The sequence below is a fragment of the Hippopotamus amphibius genome, chromosome 3, assembly GCF_030028045.1.
Source record: "Hippopotamus amphibius kiboko isolate mHipAmp2 chromosome 3, mHipAmp2.hap2, whole genome shotgun sequence".
Taxonomy (NCBI): domain Eukaryota; kingdom Metazoa; phylum Chordata; class Mammalia; order Artiodactyla; family Hippopotamidae; genus Hippopotamus; species Hippopotamus amphibius.
In genome coordinates this window covers 122,365,698-122,391,693 of record NC_080188.1, presented here as the reverse complement: position 1 = coordinate 122,391,693, position 25,996 = coordinate 122,365,698, and the positions used below count along the sequence as shown (strand labels likewise).

At 60.7% G+C, this 25,996-nt stretch overlaps 1 protein-coding gene across 1 annotated transcript in view; it reads right to left on the bottom strand.

The window, feature by feature from the left end:
- Window positions 1-25,996, bottom strand: part of DAGLA (diacylglycerol lipase alpha) — a 62,333-nt gene that overhangs the window by 13,616 nt on the left and 22,721 nt on the right. The window contains exons 2-9 of the mRNA XM_057727738.1: window positions 12,213-12,351; window positions 11,620-11,831; window positions 10,133-10,234; window positions 9,477-9,615; window positions 6,287-6,374; window positions 4,168-4,302; window positions 3,542-3,619; window positions 1,315-1,439 (exon numbers count right to left, since the gene is read on the bottom strand). Coding sequence (XP_057583721.1) covers window positions 1,315-1,439; window positions 3,542-3,619; window positions 4,168-4,302; window positions 6,287-6,374; window positions 9,477-9,615; window positions 10,133-10,234; window positions 11,620-11,831; window positions 12,213-12,307 — 974 coding nt within the window. The 5' untranslated portion in view covers window positions 12,308-12,351. The remainder of the gene's footprint in view (window positions 1-1,314; window positions 1,440-3,541; window positions 3,620-4,167; window positions 4,303-6,286; window positions 6,375-9,476; window positions 9,616-10,132; window positions 10,235-11,619; window positions 11,832-12,212; window positions 12,352-25,996) is intronic.

The following is a 25,996-nucleotide window of genomic DNA, read 5'->3' as shown; positions in this document are numbered from 1 at the left end:
ACTTCAGGCCTGCCTCTTCCCTGCCACACGGCACCCCCCTCCCGCCCCCCAGCACCGGGCTCTCAACAGGCCCTCATGGGGTCTGAGGTCCTTCTGCTTCCTCTCCCTGCAGCACTGAGAAGCTGCTGCACGTGCGGCCTGGCTCCTGTCTGCAGGGCCCCTCACGTTCCCAGGCTGCCAGTGACTCCCCAGCTTCTGAAATATCCCACAGGCAGGCAGGACAGACACTGCCTGTACAAATGGCATCCCCACCCTGCCAGTAAGGGAGCTGGGCTGTTGGAGCCCAGGTCTCAGGACCCCTGGCCCAGTGCTCATTTTGAGAAGCCTCTCAGCTGCTGCAGGGGCTCCCAAGGATGCTGAGGGGAGAGGCCAGCAGTATGTGGGGCTGGCAAAGACCGTGAGGGGCGTGGGGTGCCCTGGTCAGCTGTGCCAGTCACTGGGGGGTGATGAGAACACGCCTGAGAGCCCCCCAGCTTCCTGGGGAAAGGACACTAAATTAGGGGGTGGCTGCCATGGGCCCCCAGGGTGGGGGTGTCGTGGACAGAAGCTGCCCGCCCAGCATGCCAGCCTTTCTGGAACAGGGAGCCCAGGGAGCTGTCCTCCTCCTGCCTGGCCTGGGTAGCAGTGGAGACACCAAAGAAGGGTAGGGGCCCACTTAGGAAAGCAGAGTGCACCCCGGCCCCCGGCAGTGGGTTGAGGGTGGCGCCCAGCTGAGGCCTCGCCAACTCCCTGGGAAGTGGGTTGGAGCCTTTCACAAAGAGCCTTCTTGCTGCCCTTCCAGAGGCTTCTGTGGATTGGCCTCTACCAGAAAAGTCCTTTCTTCCAGAAAGGCAGAGCACAGGAGGGGAGCCGGGAGAAGGGAAGATGTGGGCAGAGGGGAGTGGCTCAGAGTGGTGGGGAGAGAGATGGTGGGGGAGGGGGGAGGCGGAGCCGCACAGCTAGATGCTGAGCAACATCTCATTCCATCCTCTCAAAACAACTCCAGGAGGTATGTACCACCGTCCCCATTTCACAGATAAGGAAACTGAGGCTTGCAGAGGTAGACTGACTCGCCCAAGGCTGCTAGTGACAAAGCGTGGATTCAAACCCAATACTGTGTGATTGCAAAGCGCACCCTCTTCCCCATCCAGGGATAACGCAGGATCAGAAAGGTTGAGGCCCAGAGATGGTGCAGAAGAGAAGCACTGCGGGCAGCAGGGAGCAAGGTAGCAGGTACAGTCCGTTTAGGGAGAGCCCCCTATGGCCAGGCCCGGAATCATGACCTCAGCCCCACTGCACACTCCGCTGAATGTGGGAACGGGCTGGGGTACTCACGAGCAGGACCGGGCTAGCTGGCAGAGGCCGCAGGCTGGCTTCCGCATCAGGTACATGGGCCACCCGTAGGCGGCCAGGGCGAAGAGCATGTAGTAGCAGACCTCTTTGTAGCGCAGCATCTCTTGCTGGAAGAGAAGAGGCAGAGGGCGGTCACCTCCTGCCCTTCTCGCCTGTAGCCTCAGGGCCCATGGGCTCCCCTCAGTGGAGGCAGGAGCTGCCCTCCCCACAGGTTGCAGACCCCCCACCCCCAACCCCACCTTGGAGGAGGGACCTCCAGATGATAACTGCATTTCCCTAATTATCTCCATGCAACCAGGCCATGAATCCTCCCGAGACCTGTCCTGTTGCTCCAATCTCAGAATTAATGATTTGGGGACAGAAAAACCGCTCAGAACACTGGATCGATTGCCGTGCCCGTTTTCCCGAGAAGGGAAGAGCGGGGGAGGTGAGAGCAACATTCACCCACCTGGGCACTCAGGCCCCTCCAGGAAGGGCAATTTAACCCCAAGAGGCCCTGGGCCCTCTGGTCCTCGGGAGGGCGGTGCCCAGGCCCTGAGCCCTGGAGGGGTGGACATACTGGGGACCGCCCACCCTCAGGGAGACCCAAGCTTGACTCAAGGGCATCTGGGTCAGATTGGCATCTCTCTGAGAAAGGCGCCGGTTTGAAAGCCCACGTCTGAGGCCAGCGGCTGTTGTTATCAGCCTGATGGCTGGAAGGAGGCGGGAAGCACAGGTGTCCCAGCAAAGCGGCTTCCACTGTCCCGGGTGCCCCAGGCACAGGGGGACTCCTGCACTTAGAGGGAATGAGTCATCTTGTAAAAGTTAAAGAGGGTGATTAGTCATCTTGTGAAGTGAAATAAGCAGCACCTTAATCAGGGCCCAGAGGGGTGGAACCTTCCCCGGGCTTGCTCTGTTTGCTCTTCAGGAAGGCGCTGGAGAAGGTAATTATCCTCCCTGGCTCAGGCCGCAGGGCGGGGCGCTAGCACCTGGAGGCTCTGCTGCCCCGCCCCCACAGGTGAGACGGGGCGTGGTGAGAGCCTGGGCAGCCCTGCCAGGCTGGGACGGCTGCTCTGGGCACCTGCTATGGTTGGGCTTTTCTTTTTTTTTTTTTTAAGATTTATTTTTATTATTTATTTATTTATTTATTTATTTATTTATTTATTTATTTATTTAATTTTTGGCTGCATTGGGTCTTCGTTGCTGCGCACGGGCTTTCTCTAGTTGTGGCGAGCGGGGGCTACTCTTTGTTGTGGTGCGTGGGCTTCTCATTGCGGTGGCTTCTCTTGTTGCGGAGCACAGGCTCTAAGTGCGTGGGCTCCAGTAGTTGTAGCACACGGGCTCAGGAGTTGTGGCGCATGGGCTTAGTTGCTCCATGGCATGTGGGATCTTCCCGGCCCAGGGATGAACCCATGTCCCCTGCACTGGCAGGCAGATTCTTAACCACTGTGCCACCCAGGAAGCCCTGGACGGGCTATTTTAAGAAGGGATACAAACACCTGCTTTGGGGAGTGGGGGCAGATGGAGAACAGGCTTCTCCAGGGGATTCAGAGGTGAAGGAAGAATCGTTCCTCACATCGTCCTGACTGCCACCACTGTTCACTGGCACTGGGCTGGGAATGGGGCTCAGGGCTCCGGGTGGACGGCAGGCCCAGCTCTGTTTACGCCCATTTACGCTTCAGGAAGAGGCTCAGAGGGTCAGGGACTTGCTCGAGCTCACAGCCACCACCTACACTAAATCAGTTTGCTTCTGGGGAGGGGCCGGCTCTCCGGCTGCAGTTTCAGCCCTGGGCGAGGGGCTCCTTTACTGGGACACACACACTGGATTTCTACTAAAGGTGCTTAGGAGCTTCCGCTACTCAAAAAAGCTTGGAAACCAAAGTGCTGTGGCCTGCTGCCTTTTGTACCAATAACAACCGCGGCAATAACAATAACAGCTTACCCAGCTGAAGCACTTTATAATCTCAGGAGGGCAGGACCAGGCACTCTGAGCACAGTGAAGCTGATTCAGAGGTTTGGTCTGTAGAACCAGTGTGATGCGGGGTTGGGGCAGGGGGTGCTTGGGAAGCTGGGGGCATGAACTGAGAAGGGGGGCCACCTGGAGAGCCGAGGGAGTCCCACGGTGGGGCACGTGCAGTCAACATCCCAAGAGCAGGTGGTCTGCTCGGGTCATCCCGGCAGAGGGAGAGAGGGACCTGGCATGGGGTGGGGGTGGGGGGTTCCGACTCACCGAATTCTTGAGGTCGAGGTACTTGGTGTTTCTGGTCACTGGCATCCCAGACAGGAAGGCCAGGATGTCGTTGTTGGCCTGGAAGACAAGCACGTGAGGGTGGCTGCCCTGGGCCCAGCTGCACAGCTAAGAAAGGGGTCCAGGCCCGCAGCTCTGCACTCGGCCTGCTTCCCAAGGGCCTGGAAGCCCAGAGGAGCTTGTGGTTTCTAGCTCTTTCATGACCCGGCCAGTGTTCCACATTCTGAGGTCTTCTCATCTTTCCAATTGCTCCCCTTTCACCCAAAGCATCAACCCCTGGGGACATCGCCAGCCCAGGCTGGGAGAAAATGTGTTTTATATGAGATGCTGGGAGACCCCAACAAAGACGGGCCGTGTTGGCGGGGGTGGAGTGGAGAGGCTAGCGCAGAGGCTGGAGCGGGGAGCTGGATACGTCATCGGTCCCTCCCTGGAGGGAGCAGTGAGCGGCTGGCTGAGGGGTGAGCTGGGGAAGGGAGGGGAGTGAGCATCAAAGCGTGGCCTCCTGGGCCCAAGAGGGTGTGCGGAACCTGGCGGGCAGCAGGGGCGGCAGGCAGGGCCCCGGAGCAGGGCGGTGTGGGGAGGTGGCCTGAGGAAGCAGCCGTCCTCACCTCGTCCAGCACAGCGTTGCGCTTGGCCCGCTGCCGCTGCCGGAGCAGCACCAGGCCAGCGATGATGTCGGACGGCACAATGTCCAGGTCTCGGAAAAACTCGGCAAAGAGGTAGGCGATTTCTGAGTAGGCGTCCTACAGAGGTCCAGGGAGGCAGGAGGCGGCAGCAGGAGAGCAGGAGAGAGGACGAGGGACAGGGTGTGAATGCCTGGGGCTGGGTGTCCGCTCGGGGTCCCCTGTGCAAGTTCCCCCAACCCCCCCATGCGGCCCTCTGCAGCTGTGTCCCTGAGGGCCCTGTCCTGGGCTCCAGGCCCCTGCAGACCTGGCAGAAGCTGTCCCAGACAGCACCGACCCTTCTCCTTCACCTTTGCGGGCTACCCTGCACACACACCCTCTCGAGCCATCTCCTGTTCCTTCCCCAGGACTAGGGATCAAGGTCTGCACGGGGGCCTGGCTTGTTTCTCCTTTGGCCTTTCTCTCCAGCAGAGAAGCCAAAACTAAGCTCCTGGCTGCTCTTCCCCACATTGAGTTTCTTCCCACCTCCAGCCAGCTGTGACCTTGAACGGCCTGCTATAGGCTGCGCGGAGCCCTGGATCTCAGGCCCCCTCCCCCACTTGACCACAGCTGTAGGCTCAGGGACCCCCACTCTGTGCCTAGAGAAGGGTCAGGGGACATGGGGCCACTGGCCCGCCTGGCTGCCCTGCCAGCTCTGTCCTCAGGACAGCGGTGCTTGGGGCCTGCGGGTGGGAGGCAAGGCAGACAGAGGCAGCCCTGCCAGCGGTGCACGGGGTCTTCCCTGCCTCACGACAAGCTGAAGTCTGGAACCTCTTCCCTGGCTTGTTAGGAGAGGGTGTGAGGGGAACGAACTCACGGCAACTGGTTTTCCCTTGCTGGGTTTCACCCTTGAGTGTCTCGCACTTGGAAGAAAAATCAAGGGCTGCAAACTCAAACGCCTAATGGGGCCAAACAGAGCCTGCTACTGCTGTGAGGGGCGCACCTTTGCCAAACCTGGAAATACTGAACTTTACCTAAATGCCTCACTTCCACTGTTGGCATCCAATTCAATGTTGCTTAAAAATGCAACACAGCATGAGCTGATCAACATGTGCTCTGGGCTGGACCTGATCTGACCCCCAGGCTGTCAGTGTCTGGTGGGACCCAGGTTCTGGGGCCCCCCCTGCCTTTTTTGAGAAAAGAAGGCCTGCCTTTTCCCCAGGCTCCAACACCAGCCCCGAAACTGCCTGCCAGGAGTGGTGGGTGTGCCCTCCGCAGGCCCTGGGCTGAGACCCCCTCAGACCCCCCAGAGAGCCCCATGGGGGTGCTTCCCACCCACCAAGGAACCTCCAGGGGTGGGAGGGGCTTTCTTACACTTGATTACTCACTCTACGGCTCACCAGGGGCTGCTGGTGGGTAGGAGCCACTCAAGGCTTCCGGTGGCTTCCATGGAGAACACTCGCTGTCTGGCTCGGGGAGGAGTGGTCTCCTGACCTCACTGGCTCTGCCACTAACTAGCTGTGGGACGCTGAGCAAGTCACTCCACCTCTCTGGGCCTCAGCTGCCTGATCTGCAAAATGAGGGGTGGGACTAGATGATCCCTAAGGGCCCTGCCAGCACTGGGGGGGCTCCGCCGAGGGCCCCCCCAAAGGCCCTGCCTCCCCTCCCCCACCGGGGGGGCCACCCACCACTGACCCGCCTTCCTGCTGCAGTACCCTGGCAGGTAGGAGCACTGACAGTGAACTTGAGGGCCGCCCTGACCGCACGGCCCCAGCGGATCTTCCAGAGGGCCTCGTGGCTGATGAAATGCTGCCTTCCTTTGTCTTCAGGTTGCCCTGATATTTGAGTATCTCTTCTCCTAAACTAAACTCTAAGTTCCAAGGAGGTGGATAAAAGGTCTTCACATTTTTCTGTCCCCTTGACAAAGCAAGGGGTTGGCCGTTTCACATGCTGGAGGGAGTCGGTCAGTGAATAATAACAGGTCCTCTTAGGAGCAGGCTGTCACCTCGCTCCTGCCCAAAGCCCAGGCCCGCCCCGCCCAGCAGAGGGGAGACGCGTAGGCCCCTGAGTCACCGACAGCAGGACAGCAGGACGAGCCCCAGGACGGCGACTTCCCAGTACTTACTGACTGGGAGTCCTTCGTCCTAGTGCAGCAGAGGAACACTTTGAGCCGCCGCGACCAGCTGGTGGCCTGACCCTCTTCTAAGCGGTGCCTGCAGTGGGGGAGAGTTGGTATGTGTGAGGTCAGGGGGCCAGACCAGAAGAGCTGGGCCCAGATGTTACAGAAACAGGGCAGCCTGTTCCCAGGACCCGAGCAAAGGGCTCCCCCGTAGCGGGGTCTAGGGGAGAACAGGTCTGGGCCCGGAGAAAGCTGGGTCGCCAGTGAGCTGGCTGTTAGCCTGCAGGGCTCCCCCGGGGCGGCGGGGGGGGGGGCTCCTGTTGGCCTAGAATGGTGCACTGTTGGCTGCTGCCAGGGCCTAGGCTCCCGGCTTCGGACAGACTGGGGCTTCAGAGCTGGGAGCCTGAACTGGGGGCTGCCCTGCAGCCCACTCCAAAGGCTCAAACCAGGAGCCCTGGGAGATGGCAGCAGGGAGCTGGGCCTCTTTGCCAACTTGTTCCAAGGCCTGGAGCAGACCTGCCGGACAGATCTGTTTCCCCTCTCAGAAAGGACTTCTCACATTGTCTGTACTTGGGGAAGTTTAAGGGGCTGAATGCAACTCCTTGGACCTGTCACATTAGAGGGGAGAGACCCCTTGCCCTTCATCCGCATGGCTGGCCTCTGTCCGTTCCCACCCCCACCCCCAGCCCCAGTGGGTCTGGCTGCTCTGACGGGCAGTCAGTGTACCCAGGAGTCTGCACCCAAAGGGAGAGCAACTGGCCAGTTATCCAAGGAGACCCTTCCAGTGCTGGGTGCCCAGAAGTCGCTGTGTTTTGAGCATAAAGATAACAGGTCCAACATTAAAAATGTAAATTTCCAGACTGAGCAAGAGGGGCTGGCTTGCTTTTGTGACACGTGCCCTCCCACCAGCGCCTTCAGAGCCTGGTGCTGGGTGGTCAGGAGGGGCGGGCCCCAGTGGCCCCGGATAGCTGCAAGGCACTTAGCATCCAACAGGAGTGACAGGCCGGGCCCTCCTCCCCGGCCTCTGGGCTCCTTTTCGCAGCTAAGGGCCACTTCCTGCCCCCAACCCTGGTTCCACGGGCCATGGGCTATGAGGACAGGGAAAGCCACGGGGCCTTCCAGGGCTGCAGGAGGGGGTCAGGAAACGGTGCGAGGGCTTTGCTATTTCTGGGACCTGCCAGCCCTCAGGGTCTTGGGCAGCCTCACATCCTAAGTCAACCTGATGAAGGGACAGGACGCTGGCCAAGCGGAGTTCCCAGAGCATCATGTTCTTTAACCCTTTCGGGCCAGACTGGCTTTGAGACACTCAAAGAGCATTTATTTACTCCCTTCCCTCTGGCAGACGTAAGTGCTGTACCCTTTATGCCCACCAGGGGGCAGATGGCACCAATGACGCGTTAGGTCTGAAGCATCAGTTAGGCTACATAGACCAAGACAGGGAGAGAGACACACACTCAATCTGGACAGAAAGTTCATGGACCCAGCACCCCTCGGCCCTGGGGCTCACTAAAGTGGAGGGAGGGCAGACACTCCTTCTGCAAAGATCCAAGGTCAGGCTCCCAGGGAGTAGTGGTGGGAAGAACCCACCCCAAACCCCACCAGATTTCAGTGGAAGGAGAAAGGGCAAAGGACTTAAACAGCTTCCTGACTCCCGGAAACTAAAACAACCCGACGATGTGATGCACTAGGGCTTGTGCACGTCCCCAGACCTGCAAGCAGATGAAGGGTCAGCAGGCTTGAAAAAACCGTCCTTGTTAGAGAAACGGTCCATTGGTTTCAGAGCAGAGGGAGGGCGAGTGGGGAAGAGCCTGAGGGGTGGTCACAGCAACCCAGCTGTGGCCTGGGCTGCCCTCCCAAGCCCGCCCGAGAGCTGGACAAACCGCAACAGGTGGGGACCTATGAGCCTGAGGCTGCTCACGACCCGTACAGGACCTGGCACCGCCGGAAAACTTTCTAATTCAGATGACAGCCACCGACAACCCCCAACTGCAAAGGCGTTGGCTGCCCTGGGCCCCAAAGGCAATTACCCAGAGTCAGGGAGGGGAGGTTTTTTCCCAGGGCCCCAGGAGCCCAGAAACCAGGTCAGGTGGGGGCATGTGCTTAGAATGAGCAAAACGGGACGGTGGTAGCGGCCAGCTGTGCCGGGAGGAGCAAGGGGCTCTGGGGCCTTGGCTCCGACACCTGGCATTTGGGGCTGGGAGGTGGCCAGCCCAGGCGCGGGCGTGGCTCTGGCTGCAGTGCCGCGCTGATGTGGAGGGCCCAGGGGAGCTTGGACATAGGGGCGCGGGAGGGTGGGGTGGAGGCCTGGGTAACCCACTTCCCTGGCTGAGGGCTCCCGACCCTGCTGTCCTGGGCAGGGGACGGAGTGCCAGTTCCACTCCCCACCAACCTGACCGGGGGTAGGTGACCTGCCCTCTCTGGGACTTGGACCTCTCATCTGCAGAGTGGGTCTCACCACTGCATCAGGGTTGGCAGAAGGGTTAGACAGACTGATGGTGGAAGGGGCCCAGGGCAGGGAACAGGACTCATTGTGACCCACCCTGGAAACCGTCCTTCTCTTTTTCATTCAATAAACAGGAACTCCGTGACTGTGCCTTAATGCCCTCCCTCATTTTCTCGGCCACGGCGCAGCTCCCCTCCTTCTCCAAACACTGTGCAAAACACTCCCCCCCTCCAAGATGCCTTCCTTGGTTAACCTCCTCCAGCCTCCTTAGTCTGAGGCAGCCTTGCCTAGTGCTTAAGAGCAAGGGCTCTAAAGCCAGACCGTCGGGGCGTGATCCCAGCCCCACCATTTACTAGCTGTGTCACCTGAGGCGTCACAAAACCTCTCTGTGCCTCTGTTTCTTCATCTATATTACAGGGATGATGCTAACAGCTGCCTTAGGGAGTTACTGTGAGTTAACACAGGCGACACTGGGCTCGCCGTCTGCGTGCCGTCCGCGTGCTTCCGAGCGCCGACAGTGATGACAATGGCTGCCACCTCCTGAGCACGAACTCCCGTGAGCGCTGCGTTAATCATGCTGGTAAACCTCGCAGCAGAGCGCGAGGCAGGAACCACCATGGTTCCCACTTTACAGACCAGGAACCCGAGGTAAGCCTTTGGCCAGCGCGCCCGGGGCTCACACAAGTTGAGAGGCAGCGAGGGAGGCGTGGGGCTGGCCTCTGCCCGTGGTCCCCGCCCAGCCAGCCCACTGACCGCAGGTTGTAGGTCCGCAGGTTGCGCTGCCTCCTCTTGGTGGCCCTCAGCTTGACGAAGGTGCGGCCCGTGGGGTCGAAGACGCAGAGGACGGTGATGCAGACGCTCAGGATGACCACCCAGTTGCAGACGACCATCCCTGTGGAGGCGGCGGTGGGAAGCCGAGGGTCACGGTGCTGGGGGCACCTCTCTGGATCCGAAGGAAGGGGCACTGGGGCCTCCCTACCCCCAGCTGCTTCTGGGGCCCAGGGGCAAGGCTCCGAAGGCCCTGGCCCCAGCCGGTGGCCACGTGGCCATCCCCTGGCTAAGCCGCGACCCCAAGACCCATCCTTGGCACAGAGCAGACGGCTGTGGGTTTCCAGAGCCTCGGGCAGCTCTGTGCCTGCTGCTGCCCACCCCCCCCCCAGACCAGGGTCCCCCAAGAGGGGATGGCAGGCCACAGGATGAAGGCGGCAGCCTCGCCCAGCCCACCTGCCGGGCGTCCTCACGGAAACTGTCTCCCGCTCACAGTGCCTGAGCGTCCTATCCTCTAACCTGACCTGTCCCCTCCACCCTGGGGCTGCCCTCTTTAACCTGGCCCCGTGCCCTCCACTCCAGGGTTAGGATTAGGGTTAGGACTGGCCCCAGCCCCTCCACCCCCGGACCGACCAACACACCGAGCGTGACGTTCTTGGCAGTGAGGTCGTTGCAGGAAGTGTAGTACTGAGTGAGCCAGACGATGCCCACGATGGCGTAGATGAACTCGATCACCAGGATGGCTGCAAGGAGAGCAGGCCCTGGCTGAAGGACAGGGAGGCCCTGGACCCCGGGCCCAGCTCCTCCTGCCGCAGGGCCCCCGGCCAGCCTCGTGGTGCAGAGGACCCAGGGAGCGTGGCTGTCCCACCACCTGTTCTAGCTCATGTGCCCTCAGGCCCCGACTCCTCCCTGAGAGGGTGACTATGAAGGCGGATGTCGAAGAGGTATTTCTCTGTTCTTTGAGGAATTACAATTAGAATTATATTCACGAACTCTGGGATCAGATGTATCTTAAGCAAGTTACCTAATCTCTCTGAGCCTCTGTTTCCTCATCTGTAAAATGGGGGTGACAAGGTTTATGGTACAGGGCTGTGAGAACTGGGTGATGGAATGTTCATTTCATGGAAACTGCTCTTCCCAGGAGGTGAAAGGGGCCCCGGCAGCCAACCACCCAAGCCGCCCTGCCCAGGCCAGAGCAGTGGGCCCAGGGCTGAGATGCAGTTGGGGAGGCGGGTGGGAGAACTGACGGCCCCCCCAAGGGGCAGCATTGGAAGCCCCCGCTCCACAGGCATCGCAGTGTGGCAGCTGAGAGCCCAAGCTTTGGAGCCACACAACCTGGGTTCAAATCTCAGCTCTGACACTCACACACTTACTAGCCGTGTGACCTTAAGGGAGTTAATTAATCTCCCTGGGCCCCAGATTCCTCATCTGCAAAATGAGACCAACAATGGCTCCTCCCTGAGTTAACATGGGAAGAGGGCTTAGCACAGGTCACAGGAGCACAAGAGTGTCCACCAGGAGTGACCGGGAGAGGCGGCTGGGACCCAAGCCCAGGAAGAGGAGACAGGCGGGTCCTCCGGGAACTAGTCCAGCCCCTGAGGGGCCTCCCTGGGAGGGCGGGGGGCTGTCTGGGGAAGGATCAGAAAGCAGCTGAAGAGACATGCACAGCCTAGATGGAGTGGGGGCCAGAGAGTACATGTTGGGTTGGCCAAAAAGTTTGTTCGAGTTTTGCCATACGCTGTTACAGAAAAACCCAAATGAACTTTTGGGTTAACCCGCTACTTTTAGATGTTGTGGGTCATACCCTCTGTCACAACCACTCGGCTCTGCTGTGGTTGTGCAAAAGTGGCCAGAGGCGGTTAAGTACTAAATGCAGAAGGGTGGCCGGGTTCCAATAAAACTTTATTTAAAAAAACAGACGGCAGGCTAGGTGTGGCCTTCAGGCCGCCGCCTGCCCCACCCCCGGTCCAGGGGCGGGCCCAGTGAGGCTGCCTGTTTGCTGCCGGCTCCCGGTGCCGGCACAGGGCCCGGCGCGTGTGGCTGAGCGAACAGGGGGCGCAGGGGCGGGGGTGGGGTGGGGTGGGGGTGGGCCGGAGCCGCCCCCCCACCCGCGGCGGGTGGCCCTTACCCAGGCGCACGTAGAGCACGTACTGCATGGATTCGCGGGGCTCCGTGTAGAGGATGCCGCCACGCATGCTCAGCCAGATGATGGCCATCTCGGCGATCATGCAGCTCAGCAAGATACCCAGGTAGCCGCGGCCGTGGTCCACCAGGTTCAGCGAGCAGGCCTCGTTCGGGTTGTAGACCAGGCCGAAGAGCACCACGGACAGGATCACAAACCTGGGGGGGCACGCACGTGAGAGGGGCTGGGCGGCCCGCACACCTCCCACAGCCTGGACTCGGCGGGGAGGGTCCACTGCTCCGGGCACAGGACCACTGTCCGCTTGGCAGCGCGTCCCTCTGAGGCCATGGGCATCCAGGGACAGGCTGGTGAGGGCAGGGAGCCCAGCCGCCGGCCGTGGGCAGACAGCACGGCAGCTCTGCCCTGTGCTGGGGTCAGGTCCGGAGGTGGCCAGGCGGGGTTCTCTGGGTTCCACGGAGGTATAGCCCTAAAGGCGTAGTTGTTTCAGCACCAACTCTGGGGAGCTGGGAACACGAAGGGGTCAGGACAGATGGCCAGAAGGCCTCCTTCCAGGCCTGTGGCACGGTCACAAGACTCACCAGGTGGTGTGCAGGAGGAAGAGGAAGATGGCTGGCAGGACGAGGTCATCACTGCCCACAGACCAGCGCCGCCGGAACACCACGATCCCGGGCATGGCTGGCAGCTCTGCAGAGGCTCAGCGGGCCTGGCGCTCACCTCCTGAAACAGAGCAGAGGACCCGAGGCTGCCCGGGCTGCCGTGGCACCCGGGGCCACAACAGCAGAGGCATCTCTCCAGGCCCTACAGCTCCAGGGCTCTCAGGCCCATCCCTGAGCAGGATCCACCTCCCACCGTATCCACCCCCCCAGGAGCCAATATCTAAAACTGCAGCAGCCAGACACTGGCTTCAGCGTTCCCCCCGAGGACTCTCCTGTCCCCAAGACTGGCACAGACCCCTTGGGATCGGCTCTGATGGGGTTGCCCCAGTGGGAACTGCTCAGCTCCATTAAAGACCCGGGCTCACCCCTGCCTGCCCCTCCATGGGAATCAGGGGAGCACCCCGCCCCCACTGCCGCTTCCTAGTGCATTCAGTCCTTGGGGTGGGGTGGGGGCTCCCCAGATCAAGCCCGAGCCTGTCTTCCCGCATGAGCCGAGCCGGGCAGGTGGCAGGCTGAAGGCCTTGGGGGAGGTGGGGGAGAGGGCCTGCGTGGGGCTGGCACACACGGAGGACAGGAGCGCCCAGCACATCGTAGGTGTTCAGTAAATATTTGTTGAATGAGGTCTTGCGTTTCGTGCTTTGCTGGAATGCTGGGAGCACGCTCCACGACTTGATTTTGCACCCATCAGACAGAGTTCCCAACCGCAGCTATGCCTCTTGCTGGGGAAGGACATGGTTGAGATGGGGGGTCAGGAGCATGGCTGGGGTGCCCAGCCCCTCTGCTGGAAGGGCAGGGGGCAAGCCCCGCAGGTGTTTCATCCTACTGGCAACCACGCCTCCCACGCCCACCCTGAGCCATGCAGCCTTTACTGCCCGGATCCCAACTCTCTGAAGTAGCTGAATTCCAATTAACCACAGGCAAGCTCAGGGAGGAGGGCCCAGGAATCATGCCCCAGGAACCAGGGCAGGGACACGGGACGGTTGGCTCCCCACAGGGGGCAGGTCAGGAGACACGGGTGAGGGGCTCCGGGGTAGCCCTGCACTCAACTGTGCAGAGGAACCCCTGCTGCAGGAGGCTGGGCGCTGGAGGGCAGCTGCCCCCAGGCTGGCAGAGGCTTACATGGCACCTGGTCCAGGGGTGGGCGGCAAGTCCTCCTCTCCCCAGTGACGGCTCCAGGGAAAAAGAGTGTCTGCGGAGACCAGCATCACTCGGGAAGTGGCCAAGTCTCCCCGGCCGGTGGGCACGGCCCTCGGCGTGGGCGAGGGGGTGTGGGGCCAGGTGGCCGGCCTGTCTCCGTCGCCCTCTCCCGGGCGCAGCCACTTCATCCAGCCGCTGCCAGGCTGCTCCCAGTGAGGTGGCGGCCTGGAGGGCGGGCTGGCGGGCTAGCCTGCCGGGGTCGTGCCTACTCCTCCCCCCACCCTCAGGAAGTGACATCATCCCACTCTCTCCAAGGAGGAGTCGGAGCCCGGATTCTGGGAAGCGGGAGAAGGATGGAGAGAGCGGAGCTGCGTGGTGGGGTGTCCGGGGGCGGGGGTCTGGGACTGCAGGAAGCCGGGGCTCCAGTCGCGTGTCTGTGACAAGTGGCTGACAGCACCAGCATAGGTTTGAAAGAACGGACGGGATCGGAGGGGCTGGAGCTCCATGGGTGGCAGCAGGGCTGGGAAGGACAGAGCTGCCAACAGCTGGTATTTCAGCCACCCGCTCTTGACAGCCCCTCCCCGACTCCAGGTGGCCCACGGAGGGTGAGGTGGAACGTGGGGCTGGGCTCAGGGCCCCTCACGCAAATGAAACGCCGGAGAGGTCCCCGCAGGTGCTGCAGCTCCACAGCCGGCAGCGCTCATCAGGCCAAACCCCCAGCCGGGGAAGGGGAGGGCCGTCCCAGAGGGGCTGGCGGGTGAGGGCTGCCCTGCCAGAAGCCTAGAACATCTCGTTCTCAGGGATGTGCAAGGTGACCCCTTCCCAATCGCCTCCCCTCACCCCCGCCCTTCCCCTCATGGCGTCTAGAACGGCTAAAACTCCCTCAACGCACACGTATCACTCACCTAACAACCTCACACATGGCCTCACCCTCCCTGCTCTCAGGCAGGAGAAGTGAGGCGAGCCTGGCACCCCTGCAAAGGTGGCCAAAGACACATCACGACCCTGGAGTGATACGGCCAGTGGCAGCCTCTGACCCCAGGCCCAGGGAGTGCCCAGCCGACAGCTGTGGTCAGTGCCAGTCCCACCTAGGTGACAGGGCTGCTGCGGACGGACCCCACCGGGGGACCAACTACAGGTCTGGGGACCACACCTCACGCCCTCCGGCCTGCACCTGGGGCCAGCCCACAACTGCAGAATCCTAGGCCCAGTGCTGCCTGGCTTCCAGCCAGGGCTCCATCACCCGCTAACTGTATGACTTACTGGCTGTGCCTCATTTTCCTCATCTGTAAAATGTCGGTTACCCCCACTTGCCAAGGGTCTGGTACGGGCCACACGAGAGGCCCCGGCAGTGCGGGACAAAGCCAGCCACAGCCTTAGCTCAGGCGGGCGAAGCCGAGGGACGGCTTGTGAACCCGGTGGACCAGCTGCCCCTCCCCCACCCAGGCTAGAGGATTCTCCAGCTGGTCACCACCAGGTCACGGTGTGGGGTGGGGGTGACAGGGCCTGTGCTGCTGCTGGGGGAGGATGGACCACTCTACTCCATGCGGATTCCTAAGTCTCAGGACTGCTATTTTTAAGGGCCTGAAAGACGTCCTTTCTCTTGAGACCCCAGCCCTTCACAATGGGGGCCTGTTCCCCTGCCGGGGATGTGATTTCATCTGGAGGAAATGTCTCAGGATGGGGGAGGGCAGAGGCTACTTCCTGGTCTGGGGCCGCCACAAAGCACCTCCTCTGGCTCTCCTCCCCTAGGGCACAGGGTCCACGCCCTTCAATAACCTCAGTGGGGGGCACACAGCCTCCCCTCCCTACCCAGACTAGGGGCCCTTCCAGGGGAGGAGTGGCACCCCCTCTGGTGGAAGAGAACACTGCTGGGCACTTCCCATGCCCCTCGCTGCCCCCCCACCCCCTGCAGGTGTGGACGGGGTGCCAGGACGCTCCCCACACGTGGATGGAATGACTTAAGTGGCACCCCGAGGCCCCTTTCTTCCTCCACCCACAAAACCCAACTTCCCTGATGGTGATTCAGGCTTCTGAGTTAAGTATTAACCATTCTCGGAGTTCCTCTTTCTAAAAATGCGACACTGTTTCCTACAATGCACATGCTGACCCCTACTTTAAAAACATTCCATGGCTCCAGTGGTCTGCAGGATGAAGTCCAGGCCTCTCAGGCAGCAGCTGAGGGCCTCAGTAACTGGCAGGCAGGCTGTGCAACCTTGGGCGGGTGCCTTGCCTTCTCTGAATCCTGGAGCAGGAAGACACTCCCCAACCCCCAGGAATCCCAGGCACAGACAGGCGCAGGGCTGCCTGCAGGCTGGGGAGGCACCCCAGCAGCCCCTTCTCACACTGCCTCACCCTCCTCTCCCGACCCCCCAACTTGCTGCAACCTAAAAACACCTCACTGGAATCTATTTTGTGTACCCCAGTTCCTCTGCCAGGCAAAATCCTACTCATCTTTCTAAGCCAACCAAAAGTCACCCCCTCTTTGAAATCCTCCCTGACAGCACCCCCCCCTTCTCAGGCTGCTCCCTTATGGGATCCATCATCGTCGTGGAGCCCTGGGCACAGTGTCTCAAACTTGGTGATGCCTTGCTGCCCATCCTTGCCGGGGCTCAACCAAGAGTCCCGGAGGGCGGGGGCCTTGCAGCACTGCTCTCCTGCATACCCCTCTCTTGCCCCTAGAGTGGGAGCACAGCCCCTCTCCCCCTGGGCAGCCCTGGCTCCTCCAAACCACTGCTTCATCCCCCTAAAGCAGCTGCCATAAGGACTGGAGACATGGCTCCTTCCCCTCTTAGCGCAAACCCTTCGCTTTTGGGGAAGGGACCCTCCCCAGGGCCTCCCTGACCACTCTCAGAGGACCAGCCTCTCTCTCCTCTGGCAGTCTTAACTGTTCGAGGGCTTCGGTTTCTTCAGCTGCAAAATGGGGACAACACCACCCCCTCAGAAGGCTGTGGCGAGAGCTGGCTGGGACGAGGTCACAGAGGTCTGCACAGGTCCTGGCAGAGCCCAGGGCTCCATTCGTGGTGGGGGGCTGGGGGATGGGAGGGCATCATATCCACAGGGCTTCTGAGGGGCTCTGGGAACTTTGTGGCAGGTGCTGGGGTTTGGGCAGGTGTTGCTGATGCTCATGGCTGGCTCCAGGTGATCAGAACGGGCTGGGCTGGGCAGATATAAGCCCTGACAGGGTAACCTGGCCCTGCCGCCTCGGGGCTTGGTGGGGGGCAGGGGTGCTGCTATTTAAAGCACCTCGGGCTGGACTTCATCCCCTGAACCTAAGGTCTCCTTGGGCTTGGCCCTGGGAGCAGGCTTCAGGGAGAAGTGGGTCCCAGCTGGTGGGGTGCTGAGAGCTCCCCGGGAACGGAGGAGGAGGGCACAGGCTGCCGCCGGGCACAGAGAATTCCAGCTCGATGCTGGTGGGAGATGGGAGGCCACCTCACTTGTCTGCAGTGGGGTCAGGGCACCAGAGTCAGGCTGAGCCACAGGGGATAGGATGATGTGCTGTAGGAGGCCCGTCCAGTGTCACCTGCAGCCTCTAAATCAGCCCACGAGATTTCCCACCTGGCAGAGGTGGCATCGGGCATCTGGGCCCGAGCATGCGCTGGAAGTTGAGCCTGAAGGAAGGGATGACAGCCAGGTCCAGGCCACCGGGATACCACTGACATCAGCTGAGCACCTCCCATGTTCCAAGTCCCGAACTAATCACCTGCTGTTGTCACAGCAGCGATGCAGGGTGACAGCCTCACCCTCACTCCACATGTGTCTGGGTCCTAGCTCTGCACTTACCGACTGTGTGACCTTGGACAAGTTACTTAACCTCTCTGTGCCATGGTTCCTTATTTCTAAAATGGGGCTAAGAATAGTAGCTACCTCAGAATTGTCACAAGGGTTAAATGAGTCATACACTTAAGCCAGCACCTGTCACAGAGTAGGTGCTCAGCAAACGTGGCTCTTCCACTAATATTTCTATTAAAGAATGAGGAGGCTGAGGCTCAGAGACTCTGCCCCACACCTTCCAAGGAGCAGGAGGCTGAGCAGGCAAGAGACACAGGTCCTTCCTGCTGCCATCCAAAGCCCACACCTAATGAAGAAATGTCAGGGTTAGAAGGGGCCTTGGAAACAGTCCTGGGGCCCCCGTTTATGGGTGAGGATATTGAGATTCAGAAAGGCCCTAGAGGCTCCCAGCTTTCCCATTACTTCCATCCCACCCAGTGCCGGACACACAGTTGCAGAGTCCCCCAGCTGGCCTATCCCTTCCCCTCTTCACAGCACGCCCTTCTCGAACTCCCTGAGAGGCACTTCCATTAGCACCGTGTCACCCCAGGGAGCTTGGGCTGAGATCCTCTCTTTCGCACCCTTGATACATAAACCTCTTGGAAGCCGGCAAAATCCACACGAACTCCCCCGCTGGAGCTCAACTCACAAGAACGGATCAGTCATTTGCATGGTCTCACGCAGCGTCATCAGTGGCAAGCTCTCCACCTCCCGGCGGGTGGGGTCCCCATCTCTCTGCAGCTCGGCGGGAGAAGAAGAGGAGACTTCAGCCCCAAGCCCACCTTCCCCGCACCCCCGCCTGCTGCGGCTGGTGACCGGGCCATGCCCAGACCAAAGGCAGCGTCCCCAGGCCAGAAAGTCACCGCCCCTCCAGACCTCAGTTTCCTCTTCTGAAGAATGAGGCTGGACTAACGGGAGGCTTGTGTTTTTGTATTTGTTAATATTTATTTGTATCTACAACCAAGGCTGTATGTGCCTATATAGGAACCACAAACAATGAAAAGGTGGAATATAAATATAAAAACAAACTTCAGAACAAAAACTAAATTAAAATAGACGGTTAGGGAAATCGTTGTACACGTGCAAGAGGGCCTTTATATCTTGCACGTGTACAACGATTTAGCCAGAGTGAAAAGGGAAACTCGGTCGTCTGTAAGGACTCTCAGCTCTGTAAGGCGTTGTGATCCTTGGGGCCCTGAGGGGAGGGCCCAGGACTCCTGTTCCCATAACGAATGGGATGCCCCATGTGACAGGGCGTTGAAATGAGGAGATGCTCCGAAAACAGTGAAAGGGACAGGCAGGTGCTGCCTGCTAGGTCCTCTGGGTCTGTCTGCGTTGGGTGCTGGAGCTTGACTAGCCTTAAGGGGGGCACCTGAGTTGGGGGACGGACCACAGGGAGGCTGGGCTCCCGGAGGCTCCATCCCAGCTGGGGCAGGCTCACCAGGGGCCGCCCTCTGGCCTGAGTGGGCCAGCAGACAGCTCCTGCCCTGTTTAGCCGTGTCCAGAGCATGGGCTCCGGGATGGTCAAATCCCAGCACCTCCACTTCTCAGCTGTGTGGCTAGTTAGAGGGCTAGTTAACCTTCAGGGGATAAGGGCAGTAACTAGAATCCTTTCACGAGGCTGCAGGGTGGTTCCAGGGTAATGGAGGAGAGCTCAGCCTACCTTAAGTTGGGGACCCTGTCGTTCTGCTCCCTCATTTGTCAGTTGCCTCCCATGTCTTGGGCCTCGTCTAAGCCCTTTGCAACCATAACTGACTTAATCCTCATAGGAACTCTGTGAGGTAGGCACTGCTATTCCCGTATTTTACAGATGAGGTGACGTGACGTGCCCCAGGTCACACAGCCTAGTTCCAGAGCCCATGTCTTAATCGCTGCTTCTGAGGAGCAGGGTTCAGCTGAACACCTGTTTCTGAATCCTGGATCAGACTTCCTGCATCCCCCATGGAGTGAGGTGCCACGGCCTCCAGGACCATGAAGAGCTCTCTGGGTTTTCCTCTGGCTCCGAACTCCTGGTCCCACCACCGCGGGAAGACTGTGGGCATCAGCTCCATTCTGCAGATGAGGAAAACTGAGCCCAGGGTGGTTACACAGCCGGCTGCCTGCAGGTGCGTGGGCTGTGAGCTCAGAGCTAGAAATTTTGTGTCCCTTTATTCCGGCTTCATCAGGCAGCAGTGGTATCACCCCAGCTTTACAGGTGGAGAAACCGAGGCTAGAAAGGGGCAGTGGCTTGCCTGAAGACCCAATGACAAGGATGAGGCAGGGCCGGGATTTCAAAGCAGCCTCCCTGAGTTATTTGAAAGGAAAAAAAAAAAATCTCTCTGCCCATCAGTCCGGCTCCTTATTCCCACATGTTGCTTCTGCCCTGAAAGTCCCTCTCCCTCCCAGGTGTGCGGCCTCACACCGATGTTGGGCTCTGGGAGGTACAGGAGGGGAAGGGCGGTGAGGGAGGCAACGGAGAGGGTGCACGTGTGAGCTGGGGGCCGCGTGCACTGCCAGCCTGGGCCTGGGTGTGCGCAACCCAAGTTGGGGCCCGAAAGCTGTTGCTTTTCACACGTCAGCTGTGCCGGAGCAGAAGGCAGAGCTGAGCCTGCCCAGGGCTGAGGCCGGATTTCGGCAGGAGGCAGGACCTGGGACGGAAACAGTGTGCCTGGTGCAGCTGGGACAGGCAGGGGCAGGAGGCAGACGCCACCGTCTCTGCTCCCCTCCCCACCCAGGGTCTCAGACTCCCAAACACCTTCCCCACCCTCCCTGCCAGGGCAGCCTGGAAGGACCAGCAGTGGTGCCTCCTATACCCCTCACCACAAGCCCGTGGGTGGGTATGGCTGTTCTCATGTCACAGATGGGGAAACTGAGGCTCTGAGGTTAAAGAACCTAGTGAGTGAGGGGCCAAGTCAGGCTGCGAAGCCAGGCCTCTCTGCTGTGTTCTCTCCACAGCCACGTGCTTACGGGCCAGAGCCCCTCCCCTCTAAAGAGCAACCTGGGGGCTGGGCACGGGAAGAGGATGAAAAGGAGCGGCCCCACGACTGGGGCCATGCCTATGGTCATGCAGGGCTGGACCTGGAAATAGCTCCAACAATTACTCTATCACCAGTTATTTTAAAAATATTCTTACATAGCATTTATTACTTGCCAGGAACAGTAGCGAGAAGCTCACAGATATTACCTAATGTCATCCTTTCAGAAACCCTGAGGTAAGTGCTATTGTTATCCCCATTTTACAGATGAGGAAACAGGCCCAGAGAAGTTAAGAAACTTGCCCAAGGTCACTCAGCCAGTGAGAACCAGGCTGTGAGGCTCCAGTCTGTGTTCTCAGCCCCTCCCAACGAGCCCTCATCAGGGCTTCATTTCTCACCGAGGCTTCAGCTTCTTGTTCTCACGCTAATTATTTCCCACTGTCTACAACAAGCAGAACTTGCCATCTGCCACGGACCCTGTCACCGACACCGGCCAACTCCCTGGGAATCAATTGAGGCCTTTCGTTTCCTGCTAGTTGTTCTGGGAGGGTGGCTGGCTGCTGGGGAACGGGGGGGGCGGGGGCTGGGAGGCAGCAGGACCCTCCAGCGGCAGTCAGGCCGGGCCCTCCCTCCACCCCGCAGCCTTCCCTGGTCCTCTCCTCCAGCGGGGTGCAGGTTACACCAGGGCTTACTTAGTCCTGGGCTGGAATGGACTTGTTTCTGATAGTGGAAGAGATTCCCCTCTGGCCAGGCCAGGTTTAATTTCTGAATTCTTCCTTGGAGACTGTTTATTTTCCTGAAACTAGGAATGGCCTTTGTCCCACACTCATTCTGGTGCCTGGGGCAGAGGTGCCCTGGGGCAGCCCAGAGAGGCGGGCTCTGGTCTCCCAGCCCCTGGCCAGCTCCCCCCCCACCCCGCCCCCCGTCTGTGATGGATGCAGGCACCCATCCCGGGTTTGTTTCTATCCAGCTGGAGTCCTTTCTGTGCTGCCCCTGTGGTCATCTCACATCCCCCATTCCCCTGGAACCCACCCTCTCAAATGCCTACACCTGGAGGGTGATGGCTCCTCCAAGGAGCCCGCTGCTGCCTTCCCTCCGGCCCTGGTGTGGGACAGCCCTGAATCTGAATCTTGGTTCTGTCACTTCTAGTTGCCTGTGACCTTCCTTTATCTGAGCCTCAGTTTCCTCATCTGCAAAAGAAGACAATGAAGGTATCTGCTTCACAGGGAGTCGTGAGGAGTAAGTGCAATACGGCGTACACAGCACTCGGCGCACAGAGGGTATCAGCGGCCATCATTATCATTTATCCACCCTCTCTCCCGAGAGTGCTCAGACCTCGTCCTCACCGCCGAGGTGTGGCAGGGCCACTGACCTCTCTGTGAGCTAAGTCAAGCCTCCCACACGGAAAGGCCCTGCTCCCCACCCCTGGCCACCAGGCCCGTGCCTGCCCTCACCCATGCCAGCCTACGTCATGCCCTGACCTATCTTCTCGGGCAGCGATGGCAGCATCTCCTAGGAGCCCCACCTGCCAGGCTGAGGCTTCACTGGCCCTGCCTCCTTAATCTACGACGAGCCACGGAGATGGGAATCACCATCTCACAGCTCAGCTCGGACGGGGGAGCTCCGGCCAAGGCCACACCTGTGCCCTCGTGGCATGCCCCTGTCTGTCTGTGGCTCTGCGTTTCAGGGCATCCCATTGCAGGCCCCTTCCCAGCTCAGTCTCTGGATGCCCCGAGAGGCAGAGGCCCACCCCTCATGCCCATCTGCCCAGTCCAGCATCCTACTGGCAGTGCCCCCGCACCCCGTCACCCCTCGCCTTCCCCGGGGGCTTCTGCTCTCCCAAGAGCCAGTTGCTGGGAGCCCGCACCAGGCAGTTCATCTGCAGTGCTCTGGCCGGGCTTCCCAGAGCTTCCGAGAAGAGACTCCCTGCTGGCAACACCTCTGAGAGGAATTAGCACTTTCCACTTCACCAGGGGCTGCCTAGCGAGGCCGCTAATGAGGATGCTAAGTGGGCACACCTAGCCTGACACCTCCCCTCCGGGAACCCCCGCCCCCACGCCCAGCATACCCTGTGCCACCGCGGTGCTATCGCGCCTGCCTCCTCAGCCTGCACTGGGGGAAATGCTCCCCAGACTCCCGGAGGACGCGTGGGCCACAGAGGACCCGCGGAGGGGCCACCTCCCCGGGCAGCACGGCCATCTAGGGCACAGGCCCCCACTCGGGCTATTGAGTTTCACATCAACCATTCCCTGGGCATCACAGAAGCAGGCAGGGATCGTGTGACTGCGTAACACAAGCTCCTTCCCAGGGGAGGAGGTCTGCAGAGCTCCCGTGTGCGGCAGGAGGGCCGGCGTCCCCTGCCCCCCACAGAGCGATGCTGGAGGCGGCAGGTGATACTTTCAATGGCACACAGGCCTCAGCCCAGGCCCTGGCCCCCCGTGGCCCTCCTCGCCTGTGCCCAGTGAGCAGATGGCAGGGCTCTCCCAAGTGGGTTTCTGGAAATCCTCAGGCACCCCCAGATAGGGGAGGCGGTCACAGCGGGCTGGCGCTTGCAGGCTGTGATGGTCAGATTCGCTTTCACCTCTTTTACATATTGTGGCTCCTCGTAACATGGTGTTTGACCTAAACAGTCTCAGTGCTTAAAAATGTCTGAGAGGCCCCGGACAGGACAACCTGTCAGGTCCACTCTGGCCTTGACTTTTAGAATTCTACTTGCTGTTTTGGTGCAGGATGGCCGAGGAGAGCCCGGGGGCTCCACCCAGGAGCCCAAGCTAATTTGAGCACCACACGTGTCTGCCTGGCCTGAGCCACAAGGGGCCAGAGGAAACACTGACCCAGGTGCTCGGAGACTCGGGGACCCTCGTCCCCTCGCACCTCCTTCGGCATGACAAAGCCAGACCCGAGCACGTGACCAAAGGTCTCCAGGAAGTGGTGGGGGCTCTGAAGACCGCTGGATGGAGGACAGGGCTGTACCCAGCTTTTGTCCTAGTGCCTCTGTCCACGCAGACGTGCACTGAGTCATGACCTTCAAAGTACAGCGAGAGAGTCACCTCCCAGGATGAATCAACCACCGCTTCCTCTTCCTCGGTAAGACGGGGATGGTGATGACAGCGCCTCCTTCGTGACAGAGGACAAAGTGAGTTCGAAGTTGTGAAGTGCTGAGAGCCAGGTCCAGTGCAGAGGGGTGCGTGGTAGCAGTAGATATAGGCTCACACGTTTATAGTTTTAACTAAATCCACCCCCTCCTCAAAAGTGCATTATGAGGGGGGAATGAATTTGGAGATTGCGATACCAAATAGTGCACTCTAAATATATGCAGTTTATTGTCTGTTAACTGTATCTCAATAAAAGTTCTTAAAAAAAAGGGCATTATGACTCCTAACTGCCCTTTAAATAGGATTAAAACTCCCAACCATTAGCTATACGGCCCGCCACCAACTGCGCCCCTCCGGCCCTGCCGCTGCGCGAGCCTGTTTCCTGCTGCCACGTCCGTCTGCTGCTCATCAACGGCGCGGGCCCTGCCCCGTGCTTCCTCCTCTTCGGACGCCCACTCACGTCAGGGGCTCCCCCCGGCGAAGCTCAGGGCCCGTCCCGTTGGCCTTAGACCCCAGCCCTGGTTGGTCTGTCCGTGGCTGACCAGTGAGGTCACGGTCCACCTTCCCGCAGGCTCCGGGCGCTCCTGCTTCACCTTCCCCGCTACACGGGAGGCCCCCAAGGAGGAAACCTTGGCCTCCCTGCTGCTTCTCTCCCAGCTAGGGGGATGGGCCCAGAGGCTCGGGCAACACAGACTGGAAATGGGGGGGAGCCCTGGCCTCCACAATGGGAGCGACCCCATGAGGCACCTGATAAAGGTCAGCCTTCCGCCTCCTCACGCCCTTCGGCCCCGCCCTGTATCTGGGTAGGAGGAGGCTCGCAGAGAGCAGGACCCGACCTCGGGCTCCAGAGCTGGTGTCGCGTTCCTTCCCAGAGGACTCACCCTCAGAGCCTGGGGCCCCAGCCGCATCACACTGTCACTTCCGCGGCCTCTGCCTCCCGGCCTGCTCCCTGGGTGTGGCAGGAGGTGGAGCCGGGGCCACATGCCCAGCACAGCCCTGGTGACCTCGGGCTGGACTGCCGCCTGCCCCTCGGGCCCCGAGTGGCACTCCACGACCACTTAACATGGCCACAGCAGGGAGGCAATGGCTCTCCCGGTCAAGCTGGGGCAGCTGCCTGCGGCCCCATTCACTGCCCGCTACCACTAGGGATGAAGCAGGCCCTTCACTGCACCTGCCGGACCCGGGGAGGTCGGCCAAGCTGCCGGTGACTCCAGGGGACAAACCTCTCGGCAAGAGCTGGCGGCGCCATCGCGAGAGACCAGCGCGGTCAGGTGCCGAGTGCTGACGGGATGCCCTCCTGGGGCCCCGGAGACAGACAGGGTCCTGGCCAGACCGGCTGAGGCCGAGGCTCCTGCCAGGCAGAAAGTGGCACCTTGTCTCCTCTGGGGCTCGGGGAGGAGGGTGAGAACACCTATTCCCTCGACAGGCCCAGCCCTTCGCTGCCCGCCCAGGAAGGCTCTGGAGTGGGGGCGGCGGTGAGGGAGTCGGTGAGAGCTAGGGGACCGGAGGGGGGGCGGCCTGCGTCATGGCTCCCGCTGACTGCCCCACCCCCGGTGGCTGCTGGCTGCTATAAATACCACTCCTGCCTCTGGATGGTGCAGGAGGTGACCTAGAATCGTGGGCTCTGGGGCCTCCTGGGTGCCTCTCCCTGCCAGCGTCAGATGGAGATGCCTGACCAGAACGTCCTTGCGGCCCGGCAGCCCACCCCCACCTCGAGCAGAGCCCCGGCCAGGGCTGGGAAGACCCTGACGCTGAGGGCCTGGCTGCGGCTTCCTGACCCTGAGTCTCCCACGACCGTCCTTTCTACCACCTTGGCAGCAAGTGCTGGGGACACCGGGTGCCCAGAGAGCAAAGGCCTGGCTGGCCCACAGAGAAGACAGGATGCGAGGCCCAAAACCACCCACTGCAGTCTCCATCCTCAAGCCCAGGGGCAAAGGCTCCAAGGCCGCTTGATCCCAGGCCCCCGTCCCCCTCCTCAGCCCACAGTTCCTCGGCAACCCCACCTGGCTTCCAAACTTGCCGTCACCCCGGGAGCCTGCCTGGATGGACTTGACTGTGACTGTCCTTCCAGTCGATGGCAGGCATCTGAGGGAGCCCTTTCTTCCTCGAGAGACCCCAGGCGGCCCGGGCCCCAGACCCCAGGCTGGGCTGACCCAGGAGCACAGGATACGAGGTGGCCCCGGGCCTGGCAGCTGTGAGGACCCCAACCCTCACACGTGGCCAGCGTTTGGTTCCCGACTCCCCGGCTAAGGACGGCGCCGAGACGTGAGGAGAGAGGGGTGGGTCCTGGGGGTGTGAACACAGGTGAAGCCTCGCATGCAGCCATCCTTCACCCTCCACCGCACGGTCAGAGTGCCCACCACATGCCAGGGGCCACAGCAATAAACAAAGGCCCAGGTGGGGCCAGCCGTCACGGAGCCGACAGGCCAGAAGGAGAGAGAGGCTTCAAGCTAATCTTCACATACAACGGTGAAAAGCTCTACGACTTGTGCTCAGAAGAGGGGTCCTGTCGGAGCCTGAACAGGGAGGTGAGGGGCAGCTGCCTGATGAACTGGGAGCTGGAGCTGAGATCTGAAGGACGAGGTGGAGTAACGTGGCCACAAAGAGAGGGCAACAGGGGAACACACGGGAGAGGCCCGTGTGTGGGGCCTGGAGGACGGAGCAAAGACCAGACCAGCCAGGCAGGAGCAGAGGGGAGGGCCAAGCTGGTGAGGCTCCTGGGGTCTTGTAAGCCAGGCTTCATCCTGGG